Here is a 14,957-nt window from a genome sequence, read left to right as displayed (position 1 = left end):
AGCCTTCCTCTATTGTCATAATTTGCTAGAAGGTATTATTTTCTTCCACAGAAAGATTTTTGTGATTTGAAACTTTAAATGGAAGGAAAGAGAAATTCAGGGGTGGCCTGAAACTTGGTCACACAGTGGCTGACAACCCAAGGTGCTCCTGCTATGGAGTTTTCCAGGTGGGAGTGAGAGAAGCAAGTGGTTGTGAAGACTTCTGCCAAAAATGCAGACTCTCTGTGCTGAGATTTCAGTCTCACTCTTCACAACAGTGTCAGAAAATTTCTCCCTTGCAATAAATAAGTAGGAATCTTAGAGAGTAATACTGTGTTTGAAATTCTTACATAATTTTAACTTGTGTTACAACTCCATGGGTTTTTTAATTTTGAGAATCCTGTGCAAAACACTCTCAAAAATGGTTTTATTTTTTATTTATCAAGTGATAAATCAAGATATATATATTTTTTATTTATCAAGTGATGAATTCTTTCTGAGAAACTTGAGAGGACAGAACTGTTGTCAGTGTAGACCTGGTTAACATCTTAGCCTAAGAAATAAATGGTTGTCATTTTATCTTCATCCATAACATATTTCAATATTAGGCTTAGTGGAGCTTAAGAGTTAGCAATTTGCAACATAAAGGTTTCAAATATCTGAAAAAAATAACTTCCACCCCAAAGTATCAGTTACATCCTGTCTTGTAGACAAGATTTGCAATATTGCACCTCTAAACAACCTCAAAAGTAAAAAACACTATTAGCACAAATTTGATTACTTTAAATTATGCCAAGAGTTTCAACAACTTTCTACCAATGGCACCTTTGTCAGACTTCAGCATCAATCCTTGTTCCCAATTCTCCAAAGTTTACAGAAAAAATAACTTGGGTGTGAGTACCAATACAGGGTGATTAGTAGAGCTAAGCAACAAACATGTTAAACACATGTTAAAATACACTCAGAAGAAGAATGTTTTGTTAGTCTTGTATTTGGCTCCTAATCAAATGCTCCATAGAAATACTGTTTATAAGCATGTGTGTCTACATTTAATCACAGATATAAATAATATATATTTAAAGTTTCCTTCCAAAATTTGAGACACAGTCATTTGGGTGTCAAAAACACAACAGCCCTGAATCTTTCTCCTCCTCAGAGAAAGCAAACAGTGGCAAAAAAATACTCAAAGAACTAAAGGACAGAAAAGCAAATAGCACCTTGCCCTCCCAGCAAAGCTGCCTAGATTTGCAGCATGAGCAACATTCACCAAAATGCTCAAAAATTCCACAATTGAAGACACAAACAAATAGGCCACTCTGTAACCATAGCAAGCAACCCCAATGTGAGAAAAAGACAATAATGTTAGATTTAGCAGTGTAAAATGTCTTTTAATACTGGCTGAAACAAGAAATCTTTTCCACTCAAGGGCTTTTTCCCATTCCAAAGAGAATGACACAACATTTACAGCCATATAGATAATAATGAAAAACTGTTTCTGTTTATTTTCTGTTTACTTTTAACCAATTCAACCACTGCCCAAAAGAAACAGTGCTTTCCCACTATCCCAAACATTCCCTAGCAACATGTAATCAGAGAAACCATTAATACCACCAGGCTGATTTTTATACCAAATAATGCTTACACATACTTTGATGCCAAGATAGCAAATTTAGAGTTGAGCTGCTACCAGTTGTGCTTTGCACTCATCTGGATATACCGGGTGGACTGATGCAGTGGAATTAATTCCTTCTATATTTGCATTCCTAACTTCCAGTTTGCAGTACTGAAAAAAAAAACACATTTCCTAGAGAATAAAGGCTTTTTTGTTGACTGATGTTTCATCTAAGTTCTTTTTAATCTTGGCATCTGTGTAAATCAAAAGCAGTAGACGGTATGTACGGAGCTACTGTGACCCTAAAGTCTATTTTATATCATCATTACAGGGGTTTTTTTTTGTATCATCAAGGTCCCACAACACACACAGATCTTCAGTCTCCAAAGAGAATCATCCCAGAGGCACTGGAAGTACTTTTCTTAACATCTGATAAACTACACTTAAATGTAACTTAGATGTTTCTAGGAATAAAAAAAAAAGAAAAAAATAGAAAAAATATTTTTTTTCCCTCTGATCAAAGAAATTAACTTTCCCTGGATTGTTTCCCTCTCATTTCTGAGTACAGAAGCCAGCCTAAGTTTCTGGGGTGTTTAAACTTTTAGGCAGGTACCACTAAGTGAAATTCTAATGGAACTTATGGAAGTGATGAGCTCTCAAAACAGCTTAAGGGAGTGGGAAAATGAGATCCTGGTCTTGTTTTCACCACTGTACCAAGACTCTCATGTCTTTGGGCAGGAACTTTCCCACTTCTCTTTGAGTATGTTACTTAGCCACTATAAATCCTTTTGTACTCTTACTTGGCCAGGACCCACAAGTGAGGATGATACTGGTTTGCATTTAGGGCTGCAATTATTTAGTCCACAAAGAATGTAAGATTTAAGGGATTTAATGGTATGGCTTGTCCTTCTGTCTGCCACTGGCATCCCTTTGCCCATATTTGACAATGTTTGGTAAAGAACAGCACAAAAACCCCACAGGGATTACACTATCAAACCTTACCACAGGATGCTTTCTTTACTAAAGTGAAGCTGTTAAAATCAAAGACGATTTAAGGTTAATAAACTGTGATTCTAAAAACTGTTAATTTATTAGATTTGGGTATAAAATTGTGAGATAACAGAAGCCAGCACTCAACTAAATCCAAAGATTCTGTCCCAAAATATAAATTCTGTCAACAAGAATCTGATATCAGCAAAGAAGTCAAAAATAATTATTTGAGAAGAAAAATAAGTATATTATAAAAATTAGAGAGCAAAAGAGACATGCACTGAGAATCGATGCTTAGTAAAAGAAAACTTCTTAGTTTGTCTTCCAGCATGCTGTTTCTATTAAGTGTGTGTTGTCTCTACTTTCCATATGGGCTTTAAAGCAAATTTCAGTTTGTTACTGATACACCCTGCAGGAACAGATACTCCCTAAAGAGTAATGACCCCAGCACTTACACTGGCATAATTTTGGCCAGTGAAATGAATACAGTGGTACTAAAAGGTCTCAGAGTTTTTCCTAAATCACTTCCTGCTTATTTTCTCTGTAGATTTTTTCCAAATTTGTACAATGATTTTGAGAACTTCAACACCATTTTTGAGATCCACCATGAAAAGAAGAGCTCAGTTGTTTACTTCTGATTAATGCCCTCCAATTTTCCCTCTCCCAATTAAAAGACCCCAAGTCCATGCCCTGTGTCCAAGGGCAATCACCACAGAGCAACCTCTGTCCATGCTAATGCTCTCCTAAGAGAGTGGCCACATCTAAACTGTGTGATTTGGAGAGCTCCTGGCCTCTGCTGCCTCCCAGGAGTTTACAGTCATAGAATATTTTGTGTTGGAAGGGACCTTTAAAGGCCACTTAGTCCCTCTGCCCTGCAGTAAACAGGAGTGTTTTCCACCAGATCAGATGCTGAGAACCCCATCCAACCTCACACTGAATGTTTCTGGGCAACCTGTGCCAGTGCCTCATCACCCTCATTGTAAAAAGCTTCTTATGTCTAATCTACATCAACCCTCCTTTAGTTTAAAGCCATTCCCCCTTGTGCTGGCACTCCCAAAGTCCCTCTCCAGCTCTCCTGAAGCCCCTTTAGGCTCTGGAAGGGGCTCCAAGGTCTCCCCAGAGCCTTCTCCAGGCTCCCAGCCTGACTCCATAGGAAAGGTGCTCCAGCCCTCTGAGCATCCTCATGGTCTCCTCTGGACCTGCTCCAACAGGTTCTTGTTTTCCTGCGTTGAAGGCCTCAGAGCTGGACATTGTTTGGGACAATGTGACTTGGCGCAGGTCAAAGCATGTTCACTCAAAAGCTGCTGCTGATACTCCAACAGGAAGGAATCTTCTTGGTCACTGACTAGTTTAATATATTCCAAGTCCACCATATTTCTAAGACTGAAACAGAGTGAACTCCCAGAGCACAGTTCCATGTACCTCAAGATGTGGTTTGGTGTGTTCAGGAGTCTTCTGCAAATACAAATTAATTGTGTCTCAACAAAGACTAAATTAAACAGGAGTAATTAAAAAAAAATGTAAAAAACGATATATTTTATACACACTTTAATGCGATCTACCATCTTTTGCAGAGGGCCCATTGCATTACTGTGAGCTTTAGAGATTTCCCACTAAGGCAAGAACACTGGTGAGCAGCACTAAAAAAAATGACACCCACAATGAACCCCGTAGAATAAAAATAAAAATAAAAATCTGTAGTTTTTAAGTTTCTAATGCAATTCACAGGACAATATGCCCTAAATCACAGAATCATAAAATCACAGCAGAGTTTGGAAGCACAGTGTTGGAAGGAACCTTAAAGATAATCTAGTTTCATCCCTCCTGCAAAAGAATCAGAAAGTAGGCATTTAATTTAGTTTTTTACCATTTTGCTGGCTTCAAGACCACTTTAAGGTAGTCTGTTGTTGTAGGGAAGTTATTTTCCCTTCACTATTTATTCAAACTTGCTATGAAAGCATTATGGTAGCTACTGCAACTGAATTATTGCCATATAACATGTGACTGTTGGAAATATATCCCTAAACTGGCAGTCAGGGTGACACAGGAATGGTGTTTCTCCTAATCCTATGGGAACAGAAGTGAAACAGAGCACTCACAGCGTGATGCTCTGAATTCTTTTGTGTGTCAGTCCAGACTTCTGATGGGAAGATCTTATCTTGGGGGGGAGGGAGCATTAAAGCTTTAAAACAAAAAATGGGTATTTACAGAATGAGAGAGATGTCAGCTTTGCAGTAACATTGACTGAAATCTTTAAATAGCTACACTTAATTTAATGACATGGAGAATGTGATAGTGGTTCTCACAGAAAAAAAGCGGCAGAACTGAAGCTACCATTGACAAAATCAGAGGCAAACCTGCAGCTGGTTTAACTATAGTCAGGAACCTGAGAGGTTCAGAGGAACAACATAAGGACACAAAGACCCAAAGCTCCAAGTCTATTCAAACTGCAAAATAAGGAAAAACTCCAAGATTTTAAATGAACAGGGGCCTCTTTGCCCCACCAATTCAGCCACATCCCACAGGAGTACCACCTCTCCTCTCTAAATTATTTTTAAGAGACAGAGGAAAGCCAAATTGTAATCTTCTTTTAAAGTGTCAGTTACGGTGGATTCTGTAATACAGCAGGCAAAGGAAGTCAAACACCCGAAGACCACCAGCTCTGGCTATTCCACAGCCCAACCTGTGCAATAAGAAAGAAGTGTGGGTAGATTGCCATTACAGATGTCATTCTCAAGAGACAGACACACATTATGAAGACCAGTTCTATAATCCATCTCTCCTTTCCATGCACAGTCCAGTTACATCCAGGAATGAGAATCACTTTTTCCATCTGTAAATGGTTTTGAGGAGCAGAGTTTCACTGGTGCTTTACTGCTGTCTCAGGAGAGCAGGACAGTAACTGTTATAAAGTGAGGCAGAAGTGTTATTCCAGTTTGTATTTTGTTTTGACTTTGCCAATACAGTTGTCTGGTTTGCCTCTACTTAATGTTATTATTGCAGTTTTATAAAAAGTCATCTCATCACAATGTATTGATATAATAACCACGTGTTATGACAAAGTAGTGTGAAATTTGTTCTTAATTTCTGCCCTATATTTTAAGAGTATTCCACCTTGGATTAATGTCCCTTTGCAAATTGCTGGTATTACTGATCCTGAGATAGACCCTTTGCTTCAAATTAATACCATGGGATATATCAGAAAATTCTATGGACAATCCTAAATGAGTGTCCTTTGCTTTAAATATGACAGTGCTGGTGGCTGTATTTCAGTCAAAGAAGTGTAGAATTGTTTGGTCTCCTTTGGTAATGTCCCAAAGTGTCTCAGAGCTTTCCTGACTCCTCCATGCTGCAGATATGGAATGGACCTCACAGCACTGCAGGCAACAACATGAAGGCTTAGCTCTAATTTTATGAAATGCTTTAAAAGGAATGAGTATAAACAATATTTGCATCATAACTGAAAACATACTGCTAAACAATCATATCCTGTTTAGCCCATAATAACATTAGAAATATATGTTTATCATCCGCTCTGGACAGCTTAGCATGATTTTGGCCCAAGGCAAAGTGGAACTGAAATAATTTATGGTAGTCCAAACCAAGGTAACCACACATTTCTGAGGTAATTCATACCTAAAAGGAACACCACCCTTAGACTGCAGTTCATGATTTAAATACACTAATTCCTTAAAAAACCCTGTTAAATTGACTATTGGATTTCCTCCAGAATTTAGTGTGGATTAAACAATCTACTGAAGAAAGAAAATGTGATACAGAAGATTAGCCCATCTACTAACAACTCTTCCTTTAGGAATGGATCACATTTCCTACTATCTTTGATTCCTTTCCACCCACCTCAATGTGACAACAAAATCCCAAACAAAACAAAGCCCAAAATACGTTAAACATTTTGAGTAGCATGTTTCAAACAGGCTTTCATGTTTTGTCATTAGTTTTAGAGACTAATAAGAAAGCAAATAGATAGTGCTGGCTTCATACCTGTATATAATCATGACTGTATTCTAAAATAAGATCTTGATTTACTTTTTCTTTTCTTTTAACATGGAAATAGATCAAGAGTTCACAAGATGTAATGAAGTCAAGCAATAGAGAAGAAATACTTTTTATATATAATATACACAAATACTACAGTTCATGATTTACAGTCTAGTAATAAAATCCAAAACATATAGTCAGAGGAAAGGCAAATATTTGATCACAGACACACATTGCTTGACAGACAAACACAGATTCAGATTTGCCATTGTCTACAACAGAGAACTCCACACTTTTATCAACTTGCATAGCTCTTTAGATCAGAAGACTACTATACTGGAAGAAGAGAGTGCAAATTCAAGCACATTCATTCAAAATTCAACCCATTCATTCAGAAGTATGCTGTTATCTATTTCTGTGTTTACAAGCTCAAAGGATTTGCCTCCCCTTATCCAAAACATAATATTTTGCATAAATAAATAAGTAAGAGGTTAAAGAAAAGAAACCACCAGTTTCCAAAATACAAACAGTGGTTGGGTACAACTGTTCAATCACAGAAATTCTCAGCTGGGGGGAAATGGGACTTGCTCCTAACCAAATTCTTAGAGAGAAGTGGTTCTTCATTAGGTTTTGATTTCTTCCCATTGCAAAGCAGAAAGGAGCAGAAAGATTGGGAATGCTGCAGTTCTGAAAAGAGGCTCCATTAAGAAGAAAGAAAGAAAGCAGAATTACAACTTGCACAGGATAAAAATTCCGTTATTTCTTAGAATTTTCCGTGAAATCCTGAAAGTGAAATGAAGCCCTAATAGCCAAATATAAACCACAAAAATATTACCAAACACATGAGCCACCTCAGCATGGAAAGGGAACTCAAACCAAAGTATAGAAATCACTCTACAATATATCGAATTTTCACTAGTTCTGTCCACTCTGTTGATGTCTGAAAATGGATGGAAATTGGCTCAAATACTTCTCTGGAATTATGAGTGTGCTCCTAGCACATTTTTGTGCTTGACATCCAGTTGTCTACAGAAAACTTGAGGAAGAATTGAGCAATTGAGCACGACGAAGGGTGAAGGACTCTCTGCATTCACTGTGGACCAGATTACCAAAATAACAGGGTAGTCCTGCCCACCCACAGAAAATTAGTCAAAAACACAGACTCCCATGCTAACACAGCTACACTACTTCTCAATCCTGCCTAGCTTTATGGGAGTCATGTAGCACTGCATTTTTTAATGTAGACAAAATTTTTCTTAACTACAGAGAACAGAAAATAGGCCTGGAAAGGATGGAGAGAAGAGTTTATACTCAAGCATGCTAGCACAGAATATTTTAATTTCATCTGTAAGCTGTGTTATATGAAGAGTCCTCAAATGCTATTGAAACAAATTGCTAAGAAGATAAATAATTGTTGCAAAAAATCTGCATGGGATATTTATAAATAAAATTTGCTTTCTACTGGAAGAAAGTACAAATACACAGCAGACAGAAAGATCCATAACTACCCTTCTGTAATCTTCCTTCTCAACATGTGTGCTTAGATATCAAGAAACATTTGAAGGAATAGGAAAATAAAGAAATAGGATTTCTTTAGACCATCTGGGCAAAAGAAAAAACATGTAACAATGATTTAACGTGCAGCATGAAAAAGGCATCAGAACAGCATGGTGCATTAAATGCTTCATAATTTTTCTGCTGGGAATCAATAAAAGGAAAGAATTACCTCCATCCGTTCCTGCTTGACATCATCGATCTCATCATCTTCAAACATGGCCAAGAGCTCTCCAGTCTGGTCAATGGAGTTGAGAAAGTCTTGGGCCAGCTTCTGCCTCTTGTTGGTGTTATTGCTGTTGAATTTGTCTTCACAAAGACAAGCAAAACAGAACAAACAACCTATTTGGCTTCTCCAAATATCAGGTGATGTCACTGCTGATGTCAAATAAAGGTGATGTCACTGCTCTGTTCCAGTAACAGCAGAACATCATCTTTAGTATTTTTTAATATAACCAAGTAGTTTTTCATAATCTAGAGAAAACTAATCTGCTGCCAATTTATCATTTCTTCTCACAAAAATAATTCACAGCCGTAGAGGAAACAACCCCTCTTTGGCAGAAAGAACTTGAGTCACAGAGCAGAATATATTGAGGAAAAATTCTTCCCTGAACACATACAGAACATCTTCATTTCCTACAGCCTCAAGCAAACACTAACATGACCATTAAGTTCCATAGGTGATGGACCACTGCTCTGCAGTTAAACCTGGAGAATGCTGGCAAGATGATCTCTGTTGCTCTAAACAGCACAGCAGCTATAAAACAACTGAATTCACAAAAGAAAATTAATGGCTTTAATTATCAGAGCCCACTAGAAAAGGCATTCTTTAATTCCAGTATAAATTGCCCTTAGGAAGCATTTCATGAACATCTAAAAGGCTTAGGGGAATTTTTTATTATTTTATAAAATAAAAGTATTTTATTATTTGCTTTAAGTAGTGACACAAGCTAAAGTATTAAAACCCCAAAGCTGCCAGGTAAGAAGCTGTACTGCCAGATTGCTTGCATACACAAAACATAAAAATAAAATGCAACAGGCAAATTTAATCTCAAATGAGCTGACAAAAACATATCCACAGCTTGATGAAGTCAGAGCAAGAAGTGCTCACCTAGCATCAATGTGGAAGCTCAGAGGAACCAAACACAAGGAATTCATTGTATGGGAAAAATAATAAAAGACTCTGAGAAAGGAAGTAAGTTTAATACAGAAAGTTGTGTAAGGACATTGCTAGATGTTTTAACAGTATGGTAAAGGTTTAGATTTGCCATTATAAGTTTTAACTTAACTTTTTACAATGGATATGTTAGTTCTAATGTCAATATAAATCAACAAAATTTTAAACCAGGAAACTATATGGCATAAATTAATATATTTGTAATTCAAAGAGTTTTTCCTTTACATGCATTGGTTATAAAATCTGTGACTTCCTTAAAAAATACATGTCATATATTAGTGTTCAGTGACTTCAGATCATAAGAGATTTTTTAAAAAAAGCATGTCAAAACATTTTGATAATAATTTAGCAAGTGCCCATTCAATTGCAGGTGGTGCATTTAAAATACAGATGTTGAAATCAATTAGCTCTTTAATCAGCACAAGTTTCTTACTTCAACAAAGCTCTCACATGAAGTCTTACTGCTCATGGGGATGGTAATGCAAACACATTTCAAATTGAAAAGCAGAGATTTTCAGCAAAATTCCTCTAAAGAGACTATTTTTGTGTCTCTAACTATCAAGCAAGACATTAATACTTTGCATTGAGCTGTTCAGCACTTTTACAAAACATCAAGCCCCTCCCAAACTAAGTAATTTCTTTTTTCTACCTTCAAGGAGGTCATCTTCTTCTATTCCTTTGACAATTTTAGATTTGTAGTCTCGAAAAAACATGTATTTAAGTAGCCTTCGAAGCTTCTTCTGTGAGAAAAAAATACATTTATATAATGACTATTACATAGTTATTTCTTATTTAATTTGTATGTTTGTAACACACAAACATGCAAAGGTGTAGCACATTACTTAGTAAATATAACTTTAAAATATTTGTCATTTTAAATTCTTCAGAAAATACATAGAAAGTACCTCAGGACAGTAGAAAATCCATATTAAATATTATTTATTTGAGCTCCTTGGTACTTTGCTTTGACTTTCAGAAAGGAGAAATTCATATATCGGGCTTCTTTATGGCACTCCAAAATGTTTGCTTACTTTGGAAACTCTAGTCTAGAAATGCACATTTCAATGAACTTTGACTCCATATCAGTTGCTGTTTTCAGTACAGCCTTATAGCTTCTATCAGATAAAGAAACTGCAATTTATTTTCATGTTTTATTGAATTTTGAAATGATTTTGGCCGTTAGGTTTCACCTGTCAAATGAGGAAAGGAAAACAAAGGAGAGAAAAGAGTGAGAGAAAGAGGGAAACTAAGGAAGAAAAGGACATAAAGAAAGAATAAATAATATAATTTTAAAAAGTTGAAAATTTTTTTAATAGTTATTAAATTTGAGGAGGGAAAATTATTTTTCCCCCCTTTTTGACCTGCTCTACTTACTATCCAGAGAAAGCAAGGCCATACCTAAATTTGAAGATTTTAGCAGGATAAAAAACAGGAAAAATATTATAAAATAAAATAAAGAGGATTTATAGACAGTCTAAATGACAAAACTATAACGGTCACATTGTCAACTGTGACACTGACACCCTTCGTAACTGGGGGAACTTAGAATGATTGATTTTTAATTAAAGGGACATAAAGTATAGGGATCAATATTTATATCTTATTAAGAAATTGTTTTGAGCTCTAAGGTACATTATCTACCCTATAGCTTTGTGAAAAAAAAAAAAGAGTTGATAATTGAAGCTACAATTCAAAAAAAGACAATTATTATTTTAGATATTACAGAATGATTACAACATGCTTGATCAAATACAATTGCAGAGCAGCTGTACTTTTAAATAAAGCTATTCATGATGATGGATTCCTTTACATAGGTTAAGAAAGCACTTCAAAACACAATAAGCAGCTGACTACATAAAATAAGAAATTTCTGTCTAATCACTGTACCTTATCTTTGCGCATTAAGAACAGGAGATCTTCAGCAGAGATGACTCGAGCTCCTCTCATCTGAGAAACTTCAGCTGCTTGCTGCAACTAAAATAAATTAATAAATTAGGATGGCCTTTTCAGTGTTAAAAACTTTATTCACTGGGGTTTGTTTTAAATAAAGTCAGAGAATATTTTGTATGGTTGTCCATAGCAAAATACAAGCTGTGCACTAAAACACAAGCTGGGACTCTCAAAGGTGTCACTCACTCGAGTCTTGTTTGCCAAGAAGTGAATAACAATTTTATGAAAAGCCTGAAAGACCTTTGACAAATCTCAAGAAAAAGCTTTTTTGTTTATATTTAAAATGATTGCTTTTAAAAAGTCCTGCTGCCTTTTTTTTTTTTTCTTCTCTTAGCACAGAAAATGAACATATAATTCTCTCAGGCAATGTAAAAATGCCAAATTCTTGCCATAGCACTTTATCTGCAACTGTGGAAGGCCGGCTGATCCCTCTCCCAGTTTTTTAGAATAACAAATATTAATTTTAAACAGCTTACCTAAGTATTTTTTGAAAGAAACTCTACCCCTACTTGACTTAGCATTAGTACAAACCAGACTCACATGAAGAACTTTTTTAGGAATGTTCTTATTTCATTTGGGAGAAAGAAAATGAATTGATAGGAAACACCAACTCTATTAATGAAGGAACTGAAAAACCTATTGAGCAGACCAGGCCATTCAGCTGTGAAAGTGATAAAGATTTGATTGAGCAAGGAATGACACAAAAATTGATAAGAGGTGACCAAAGGAGTGTGAAGCAGTGGACTGCCCTCACATCCATTGTGACAATACCTACAAAGGCCTCGAATGCCTCAAACTGTGCTGTAAAGAGCAAAACAATCTCTTTGTAAAGGACTAAATACATCAGTTTTCAGTAGGTGCAGGAAACTGGGGTTTTTACACAAAACTAGAACAGGGTTAGAAACCTGGTAACCTGGGTTTTCTGCACAGCTGATGCTTATCAAAGTGCTGAGCTAAGGAGATTCAACCCAAATGTGCAAAAGGATTCAATGGGATTTGCTCCTTTCACCTCACAAGCTTTTTGTTCTGGCATAAGATCATCACAGAATCACAGAGTGGGTTGGAATGAATTTTTTAAAAATCATCTAGTCCAACCCCTGTAATGAGCAGGGACCTTGAACTAGACCAAGTTTCTCAGAGTCCCCTCCAGTCTTGAATTCTTCCAGGGATGGAGAATCCACCGCCTCTGTGAACAAGCAGTTTCAGCACAAAACACAGTGCTGTATCGACTGAGATAGAAGGGATGTTTCACACTTTATCCTCTAACTTAAAAAACATAATCCAAAAATCAGTATTTGATTGGTTTTTTGCCCTCAGCCTTGTTAACACTGATGGAAAACTGACAGTGAGAACATCAAAAAAGTCATCAAAAGAAGAGACACCTTCAAAAATTATTGATAGTAAAATTCAAGCACACCTGTAACATGATCAATAAACAGCAATTTAACTTATGTGCAAATAACTCTATATTATTCTTTAGAAATGCATTAATGCACCTGAAAATAATTTAAAGAAATACTATCCTTCATACTCACACTAGCAATGGTTTCACTCAGTATCACTGGCTGAATAAGTATATTATTAATCTGAGCTCCCATGCTGCTATGACTTGAAATAGGCCTATTCAGAAGTTAAAAAGATCAACAAAAACAGTAGCTGTTTCTAATATCCAAAGAAGGGGAAAGTGGGGGGGGGCGGAATTTTCATTTTGGCAAGTGTTCAGTGGGCAAAAGATTCAGTCCATAAATCATAATACTGGACTGCATTAATTTTTTCCACACTAATCACAAGCACACAAAACGTTAACTGTATCTGGTATGCACAACACAAAACATACTGCGTGAACAGGTTCAGATTTTCCCCTTGGAAGCCTCTCTTGGCCCTTGCAGTCACCGAGACCAGAGAGATTTAAGGAATTCAGAAGTCACAGTAACATAATCTCACTTGAAAAATGTAAGAATGTGAAAAATGATAGCTCTATTTTTTGGCATAAGCAAAACTGTTTCTTATTCTGATTAGTTTGAGGGCACGCAAGCTACTTATGTTTCTAACATAAAATATAAAGAGTTGGATAAAAAAAAAATTACCAAGAATGAGCCAATATTCCTCTCTGGTGTAAATCTATTGCAGCTAATGGATTTATGCCAAGGCTGACTTTGGTCCCACTGAGCTTAAAAGTGTTAGAAAACCTGACCTTAGCATGGTGATAACACAACACAGCTTTCCCAAATATCGTGTAAAACAATGGCAGAAATATCCAAAGGGATATGCCCTAATTCCCAAACATGCACAAGGATGATCTCTTGGCCCCTTCCAATCCAAACCATTCCATGATTCTCTCAGATATAAAGTTCAGGTATGCTAATTTCCACATGTAGCTGAAATACCTTCTTTTTCCAAATGACAAACACACGACAATGACATTTATAGCAAAGGTTGTGTGTGAGCTGCTTGCAGGAGCCTTGCAGTGAAGAAAAGGAGAGTAAGGAGCAAAGGCCAAATTCATGTCCCATTTGCATCTAAGTAAATCCTGAATAACACTGTTTACTTTAATGGAGTTATTCTGGGCTAAACACGAGATCAAAATCTGGAATAATATTCTCAGTTTCTACCAAAACAATGAAAACTTTATTCTCGTACTGCCTCGACTTCTGCATCTATTTTATTTTAAGGAATGGACACACAGCATTTAATTTCTTTGGCTTAAAGAAAGCAAAGTTCAAAAATAATTACTTCCTGTACAGTTATAAAATATGGATTATTTATCCAAACAGACCGTAATGAGTTTTGCATTGGTACACGTATTTACCTGGGAAACCGGGGTATGCTCAGGTAAATATGTATCCAAGCAATTAAATAAAAATTACGTCCCACACAGCCGAGGCTGGGGGGAAGATGTATTTATAGTTTAACACACACATAATTGACTCATTCAAACCACAACCTGAGTGCTTTGCTATAATTAGTATTATAACAAACTGTCTTATTTGACTGTCCCAGAGTTGCCATTAATATGCAATAAGCCCTGATTCCTGAATTTCCGGAGCTGAAGGCCTGGTTGAGTCATTGCGTGATGAAGGGGGATTTCAGGAAGCCGTGCCAAAGAACCGATCCATCTCCGAGCACCCCAGCATTTGTCATTTCAAAAAAGCCCTTCTCAGCTCCCTGAGATCAGGAGGAGCCTCACCCCTGGCTGCAGTGGGAGCACGGGGGGTTTCACTCAGGGAGCAGCACTGCCCGTGACTCCAGATGATGGGTGCGATAGAAATGCTGCAGGGACTGTTCATACATGAGGTTAGGAGCAGTTATGGCAAGAATTTCCCACCATCTCCCTTCTCCAAGCCTCACTGCCAGTCACAGAATTTGGGGCTGCAGCAGTTCCAACATACTCGCTTGTCTTCTCCTGTTTTTTTCAGTTTTGAAAATATTAAGTCCACATTACAAAATATTTTGTTTGGGATGATATTGAAGAACAGCAAACAATTCAAATTACTCAGCTTTTTTAAGAAAAACAGGCTAAATTCACTAATACCAGCAAACAATGTCTGAGACCTTAGAATCCGAATATATTTTTACTATAGCAGAATTATGAACCCCTAAAAGTGAAGTTTAAGTAACGGAAGTGTTGAAATTATTTTAACGATAGGAGCGCAAATAGCTCTGTTAATAATTAGAAGTTTATGAAAAATAAGTACA

At 36.5% G+C, this 14,957-nt stretch overlaps 1 protein-coding gene across 7 annotated transcripts in view; it reads right to left on the bottom strand.

Moving 5' to 3' along the window:
* Positions 1-14,957, bottom strand: part of SUPT3H (SPT3 homolog, SAGA and STAGA complex component) — a 253,602-nt gene that overhangs the window by 73,522 nt on the left and 165,123 nt on the right. For all 7 annotated transcript variants that reach the window (XM_088052751.1, XM_088052748.1, XM_088052745.1 and 4 more), the window contains 3 exons: positions 11,199-11,285; positions 9,961-10,051; positions 8,307-8,443 (listed from right to left, as the gene is read on the bottom strand). In XM_088052751.1, the coding sequence (XP_087908877.1) occupies positions 8,307-8,443; positions 9,961-10,051; positions 11,199-11,258 (288 nt within the window). In that variant the 5' untranslated portion in view covers positions 11,259-11,285. The remainder of the gene's footprint in view (positions 1-8,306; positions 8,444-9,960; positions 10,052-11,198; positions 11,286-14,957) is intronic.

This window comes from Pseudopodoces humilis, chromosome 3 (assembly GCF_049639895.1).
Source record: "Pseudopodoces humilis isolate 2021_Gansu_Grassland_sample_001 chromosome 3, ASM4963989v1, whole genome shotgun sequence".
NCBI classification, from domain to species: Eukaryota; Metazoa; Chordata; class Aves; order Passeriformes; family Paridae; genus Pseudopodoces; species Pseudopodoces humilis.
Note: the sequence above shows the minus strand (reverse complement) of the source record. Positions and strands in the feature narration are given on the sequence as shown.